The sequence below is a fragment of the Polyodon spathula genome, chromosome 31 (assembly GCF_017654505.1).
Source record: "Polyodon spathula isolate WHYD16114869_AA chromosome 31, ASM1765450v1, whole genome shotgun sequence".
NCBI lineage: Eukaryota > Metazoa > Chordata > Actinopteri > Acipenseriformes > Polyodontidae > Polyodon > Polyodon spathula.
The window spans coordinates 5,341,154-5,348,567 of record NC_054564.1 but is presented as its reverse complement, the minus strand read 5'-3'; the positions used below and the strand labels follow the sequence as shown (position 1 = coordinate 5,348,567).

The 7,414-nt window shown below is 37.5% G+C and overlaps 1 protein-coding gene across 1 annotated transcript; it reads right to left on the bottom strand.

Moving 5' to 3' along the window:
• Positions 1–1,630: 1,630 nt before the first annotated feature.
• Positions 1,631–6,985, bottom strand: LOC121303205 (TM2 domain-containing protein 2-like). Its single transcript, XM_041233760.1, has 4 exons — positions 6,433–6,985; positions 5,888–5,975; positions 3,920–4,035; positions 1,631–2,794 (listed from the first exon to the last, which is right to left on the bottom strand). The coding sequence occupies exons 1-4, from the start codon at positions 6,696–6,698 to the stop codon at positions 2,581–2,583; spliced, it is 684 nt and encodes a 227-aa protein (XP_041089694.1). The 5' UTR covers positions 6,699–6,985; the 3' UTR covers positions 1,631–2,580.
• Between the last annotated feature and the right edge of the window lie 429 nt (positions 6,986–7,414).

Here is a 7,414-nt window from a genome sequence, read left to right as displayed (position 1 = left end):
ATATAAGATATGATATATATATATATTATATATATATCTCTATAATAATATCTAGATATACTATATCTATATATATATATATATACACACACACACACACACACACACACACACACACACACACACACACACACACACATATGCAATGCAGACGTATGCATATTTATTTAAAACAGTAATGTTATAAACTTTCCTTAACATCTGCTTTGTTTGGTTTTTCACAATTTGCAGTACCAATTTTTTTTTTTAAATGTCCGAGGAGATTAAATTATGGGTTCATCCAAGTCTTTACATAATAAATTTTTAAAATTTTTTAATTGTACTGGACCACGCGCCTTTTTTAATAACAGGGTTTGTGCGACTCAGTAGTTGTAACATAACCTAGAGCTCCAGTTTATTAGTATAAATAAATAAGGGGCGTGATGTACTATGCAGGGCATTGTTGTGACTGAAGTTCTGTGCTGGTGATGACCTCAAAATCGAAAGGAATAAAAAAAAAAAAAAAAAAAATGAAATCTCAAAATTCTATTTAAAGGGCAGAAATTTCATGAAAAATGTTGACATTGCATTGGCGCTTTTTATGCAATTACATACGATTTCTACATAACATCCTACTAGCTACTGTACTGCAGCCTAACTGTAGTCTTATTCAGAAACACTGTACAAAAAAAGAAATGTAACAGTAACAGTTTAAACTGTAGCCCACTGTTACTACATTAGTACTTTCCCCCTCACAAAAGATCCAAGTTGAACACCAAAACTAAAATACCAAAACTAAAATTCCCGATGTAGTAGAAGCCGAATACAGTGCTGCTTTTAAAATAATAAAATCTACAACAAAAAAAGTGCCTGTATCCTGAACTGTAACGTTTCTTGCAGTCGCTCTGTTAACATTACAGAAGCTAGCTAACTACTTCAGCTGCATAAAGTAATCCAACGTTATTTGGATGGTACCTTCACATCTTGATATCACAGTCTTTGAGCATCCTCCCCCATGGAAAGCGACAGGAGACGACAAAATAATAATTTAAGAAAAGAAGCAGCGCCGCACTTTGGAAACCCCTGCACTAGATGCTTTCAAATGAAGCCAACTTTGGCTGGAAAACTGAAAATCTAGCAGGACTGACTGGGGGAGTAGCCTTTAAACGTTGCATGTGATACACATGCACTACCTATTAAAATCAAGGTCACTGAACAAATACAATGTAAATCTATAATTGCTGTTTAAGATAACCTGTATTTTATTGGCATTCCAGTACTTACATATTTAGGACTACACCACTGGCAACCAACTGCACCAATAAGCCAAAAGGAAAGTGCTGAAATCAATATTGATAAAGAAAAAACATGAAAAAAAATAATGAAGAAGAAAATTTAGAGTGGAAGACAATCCGGCTTCATTAGGTCATGTTCTGCTTTGTTTGTCATCAGTATAAGTGCCTCCCTTATCAGATTTTACATCTCTAGGCAAGTGAATCATTCCTCCATTGAAGAATGTGCTGTGCAGATAACTAAAATCTGATTCAAACTTCACTTCACTGACGACAGGGAGAAATAGACAAAGCATCCTAATCTTAGATAATGTTTTTTTTTTTTTTTTTAGTTTATTTTGAAATATGCAAAAGCGTAATTCCAAAAGCTTGTGGAGTCTTGTATATTTTAGTAAAGTCTTTATATGAAAAGGGAAAAACAGAAAAAAAAGTTATCACGGAAAAACATTGTAACAGAAAAAAGATGATTTAACAAAATTTTACATATAACCAATCCATAATATTGTCAGGCAGACACACATACATACATATATATTCTATCTAATATATATACATACACACACACACACACACACACACTGACTCTTATTTAATGTTCCTACCCCACGTGTATACTGCCAGGCCACTTTATTAGGACCTGTCTATTAGAGTGATCATGTGAACGGTGAGCCGTGCAGCACAATAGAAGGCGTGGGAGCAGCACAACTGCAATCCATCTGTGAGAAATCGTGAAAGGCAACAAGCAAACAGCACTGAGAGACAGACATGATAGTGGGTGCATATCAAGCAGGTGCCAGAATAGCAATGGTCATGTTGATACACTGTATCAAAGTCAGCAGTGGTAAAACCAATGGGAATGCAGGTCGTCAAGAGAGAAAACAGCTAGTGATAGGTTAGAGGCCTGTCAAGTCTGAAACATGTGTGACAATTTTAGCTATACATCCTAATAAACTGGCATGGCAGATTTTTGATGCGACAAACCATTTATCGTGTTTCTCCTTGAACCCAGTGTTACAGCTTGGTGGGTGTGGAGCTACAAGCAGGTAGAGTGACTCACCCCAGTTCCCACAGTAGAGCTGTTGACTCCCAGTTTCATTTACAGATAAGATATTCAGCTTTTTCATAATGAACGTTCAGATCATTTTCAATTGTTCATCGTTTCTCCTCTGTCTGTTCGGGGCTGCTGATCCATTCTCTCCAGTGTATGCATGTTGTTTTGTACACAGTTAGGGCTTGTAAAGTTCCTGATAAATAGAAGCCTCCACCAGCTGATCCAGTTCACAACTCTGTCCTCATTCTAGTTTAGTTTTTAGTAAAATGTGCACCAATTGCTGCCGTCGCTGGGCATGAGTCCTCCGGTGATCAGCAAGATGAGATCCACAAACCACCAGATGCCCAAGCCTCCGAGCGTCAGCAGCTTCCCCACAGCGGTGCCAGTGTGACCCAGGCAGAACCGGTCCACTCCAAAACAGCCCAGGAAAAAGGAGTACAGCAGGGTGGTTATGAAGTAATGTCCCGTGTACCTGAAATGAAATCAACAACAATCACAATATTAAAAAAAAAAAAAAAAAAAAAAACACACAATGACCAACATCCTGGTCGCCAAACTGAGAAAAGGAAGTGAAAGACTTAATAAATGGAGCACAAAATCCACACAACAGGAGGAAACTAAATTGCACACATTTTTTATTCATCTGAGTTATGCTCAACAACCAACTTGAAAATATTTAGTTATGATCACAGAATTATTTATTTGTAAATAATGGTTTAAGTTTGACTTGGCTGGAAAACAAAAGAACAATTCATATCCTTTTATAGTAATATATCTATTAACATGAAACCCCATCAAAGTACCTATGAAAGAAAGAAGAGAAATCTTCTGTACCATAGAATGGGTTATTTCTTTCAAACTTAATGTATGCAGTTTTTATTCATTATGTATGCAGTTTTTAGTCATTATGTCATTCGTACACATTTCTTTTGAATACCAAATACACCAAGCAGTGTTTCTTTGACTATTTGACTATTTCTCCCAGCAAACAGATTTTGACAAAGCAAAAACAGAGGTCAAACTGGGTTGTTGATGTAACTAATTCAGTTTATGTACAGAGTAGCGCAAGTGAACTGTTCAAAAAATCTAATTTCACTGAGGTTAATATTCCATCATGCAGAATGACAGTACACTAAATGTCTCCCTCTAATGGTCAGCTCAAGTCAAAACCAAGGAATGTAATCTGCTGCTTCCTTATATACATGCATTAAGTACAGTGATACTAATGTATCCACTCACTACAAACAGATGTATCAAAAGACTGCTGATCAAGAATCCATACTGTTATAATACAAAAAAAAAAAAAAAAAAAAAAAAATGTAAGAACATTTGTCGCCACCAGACAACAAACATTCAGCTGGGTGCTATTGGACAAACTTATCACTTTTTGCAAAATCCCCCAATTAGGGGACCCAAAATGCTACCTACAAAATCAGGCACTAGAATTTTGTAAAAAGTCCAGCTAGCTTTATTCAAGAGCATTACATAATCTTGTCATAGATTCTCTCACTTGTACACATTTGGCTTTGTAACATGACATTTTACCCTTTTATTGCACACAATAGATTGCGACACACTTCTGCAATGAAATACTTACTTGATGCATGGCTTGTTTCCTCGTCGAAACTCTCTCTCTCCAGCACACTCAATCCCATACAGTGCTCTGCACACTACCTCTGAATGCTCAACATCTCTGTATGCTTGCCCTCCAAACTACAGAATCAAAAAGGAAAAAAATAAATCAAGGCAAAAAACAGACAGACCTGTGTTACTGACTATGTGACGTCATAGCCATGGCAATACCTCAGGACAGTGCCGTGCAGGGGTGTGCGCTGGAATAGAAATTTGACCACTACTGGGGGGGCACACTAAACTATATATATGTGAGTGTGTTGATATGGTTATATAAATAAATACCATTACACTCACTCGCTATTTCAATGAAAGTCCAGACGCTGTGGAGCTTACTAACATTGAAACATTTCTGCAGTTGCAACTGTAACAGGTGGAGTGGCCAAAAGCAGCAATAGGTTGAATACATCAGGATACAGAAGTCCCAGGTCATGTTCTTTACAGACCTTCATGAGTTCTGGCAAAGACATTGCATTGTTCGATTCCTGAGTATTAAAACAGGCTCGCTGTGGTGTGCAAATAAATCGTACTGCATTTCAGGAGCTCTGTATTGAAATTCTTGATTCAGCTTCACAAGTGCTTTCCCTATACTAACAGTCTTCAAGATAGGACGCAGCTTGGACAATTTCTCTACGTTTCTGATTAAATTATTCTGTCAATCTCACGTATTGAAGCATCAAGCTGAAAATTAGGTCTAGCTCTGAAGTTAGAAATCTCAGAGTTTATTTTTGTCCCTAGTCTAACCTTTGAGTAGCACGTGCGGAACATCACAAAAGGGTCATTTTTCCACCCACATAACATTGCCTGACTACGACCTATTCTTTCTCTACCTAATGCGGAGAAGCCAGCGTATGCTTTTGTCTCACTCCATCTCTATTATTGCAATGCTTTGCTTGTTGGTATCTCAAAAAATCAGTAGCTACAGCATGTTCAGAACCTGACTGCTCACATCATAATTAGATCTAAATCCTGGGAGGACACAGAACACCTGTTCTGGTATCACTGCATTGCACTGGCTGCCCATTAAGAGTAGGATTTGATTTAAAAATGTTGTTGTTAACCTATAAAGCCTTGAATGGTTTGGCTCCAAGTTACATTTCAGACCTACTAGCCAATTACATTCCTGCATGCAACTTGCGATCTGCAGCCTCTGGACTTTTAGGTATCCCCAAAACCAGGCTCCATTCTATGAGTGGCAGGGCTTCTTGCAGTTATGCACCTAGACTCTGGAACGCTCTTCCCATGGTAATAAAGAACTCTGGAAGTGCTGGCATTTTCGCCTATTTAAATGTTATTTGTTCGTATGTGTTTAATTGTAAAACGCACCTTGTGATGTTTTACATAAAACGTCAATATATAAAATAAAGATTATTATTACCTGCTTTTTTATAGGCACATTATATACACTGGAACCCAGGTGGATGCAGGAATTGGAACACCTCAGCTCGTATACTGTGTTTTTGCAGTATTCTAAACATAGCTGTTTTTTCTGTTCTCTCAATTTTGTAATTTAATAGTTCAGAAGGATATCTTGTCAGCATTTTTAAAGATGTTTTCTTTTTTTTTTTTTCAAAATAACCTGTAATTTTTGTTTATCTTGCTTAAATCGGCATTGGTTGTGGGTGTCGTAGGCAGAATTTAAGCTGGAATTGATTACTGTGCCATCTTGATCAGTAACAAATTCAAGTTTGACAGAATTTTGTAAGCAGATATTTTCATGACTTTTTTGTTTTTGATCAAGTGAACAATTTAAGTTGGGCTGCATTTTTAAGCAGTGTATGCTTAAAATAAGAATTTAAATTAATGTTGTTGTAGTTGACATTTGTTTAACATTTACAAAATTATAAAACAGTTTAAATGCATCCGTGGTTATTCAGAATACATGCCCACTTACTATGATTATATACAGTAGTATACATCGTTTCACCCATACCTTTACACAGCCATGGCCAAGTTCATTCCTAGCAGTTGCATTTCCAGCATGATCCACCGGCTCGTCACACTCTATGAACTCATCTGGCCTTCGAGGGAAAAACAAACTGTAAATTTGGCACTGTATACAGGGAGTCCCACAAGACAGGCATTACAAGCAATATACAATGTCGTGGATAACAAGCTCTCTGTTAAGAGGTAGTCAGACATCAAAATGGTCTGAATGTGTTTACCTTTGTCTGAAGATACTGTATTCCACACCTGAAATGAACTTAAACAACCAACATTCACAAGCATGTTTGATGTCTGACTTATTATATAGGACACCCAGCAGATTAAATTATGGTTTAATAAGCAGTTTAATAAGACACATCTGAGCTTGTTACCTATACAATATATCTAATCAAGCTAATAATAATACCTGGGATGGGTGCAACTGCTACCGTATAGGAATCTCATTTCCATCCCTGCTGTTCGAGAAGAAGGGATTTTGCTGGCAACTGACCATATCCCAACTGACCAAAAACTACAGAAATGAATACTTACAGATAGCTGCACAGAACCACGGGTGAATATGGGTCACTGTACTCCCACGTATCTGACCCGTCGCTCGGCGTGGTATTTGGGGAAGCCGCGGTGTCATTCTCCTGGTCTCCCAGTCCTGATGCAGTTCCGCGGGTGCCATCTCTAGAGGAAGCAGCTGTCGTTGTATTTTGGGAATAAATTCCACCTAAACACTGCAGCAACAGGGCAGCCACAAACAACAAAACCTGCCCGCACAGCAAAATGTAATTCACAGAAACCCTAAACATATTTTCTTTCCTTCTTAATTAAACAGACTGACCCTGTTGTGAGGCTAAAAAGCATATCAAAAAAACAGCAATCTCGAGGCTGCTCCCAAAGCGGAAGTACGATCTATGTCAACAAACTCTTCTCGGCCGAGTGCAAAAGTGAATTTTTAATATTTAAAAACAAAACAAACAAAAAAAACGACTAAAATAACAGTCAATAAAATTTTCGCCCCCCAAAAAAGTCATTTTAACCGAGCTCTGGAATGAAGTCCATATTATTACACACACTGCACAATTTGAAGGGCGGGACCCACAGAGGATGTGTCGTAGGTAGGCGGAGAAATTAGTTTATAGGAGCGGTTTTAAAATCACAAATATGAATATTCATAATGTATAGTTGGAAAGGCACAAAACATTCGTTGATATTGCCATTTCGAACAAAAACGGTGTTGGGTTATTATTATTATTTTTTTAAATACTTCAGTACTTCAAATTAGAATTTGGGTCGGCACAGAGGAGCATTCCATTTGGTAACAAATCTAAGAAAAAACTTTGAAACAACGTTCAAACTGGACTGTCTGCTGCTAGGTAGGTTTTCTGAGTGCGTATAAGGGTATACGTAAACAGACAAGCACCAGTAAATTATGGAAGACGCTATTGACACCATTGTGTCAGCAGGCAAAATGCTATAGACACTCATGTGGCGATAGAAAATAATGCTATTGACACGCATTTCA

Bases quoted from the DNA above. Each gene is read 5' to 3' on its own strand.
- LOC121303205 (XM_041233760.1), bottom strand. From the start codon at position 6,698: ATGTTTAGGGTTTCTGTGAATTACATTTTGCTGTGCGGGCAGGTTTTG. The intron at 4,036-5,887 runs GTATGGGTGAAA...TTGATTCTGTAG, and splicing joins TTGGCCATGGCTGTGTAAAG to TTTGGAGGGCAAGCATACAG. The intron at 2,795-3,919 runs GTAAGTATTTCA...ATTTCATTTCAG, and splicing joins GGAAACAAGCCATGCATCAA to GTACACGGGACATTACTTCA.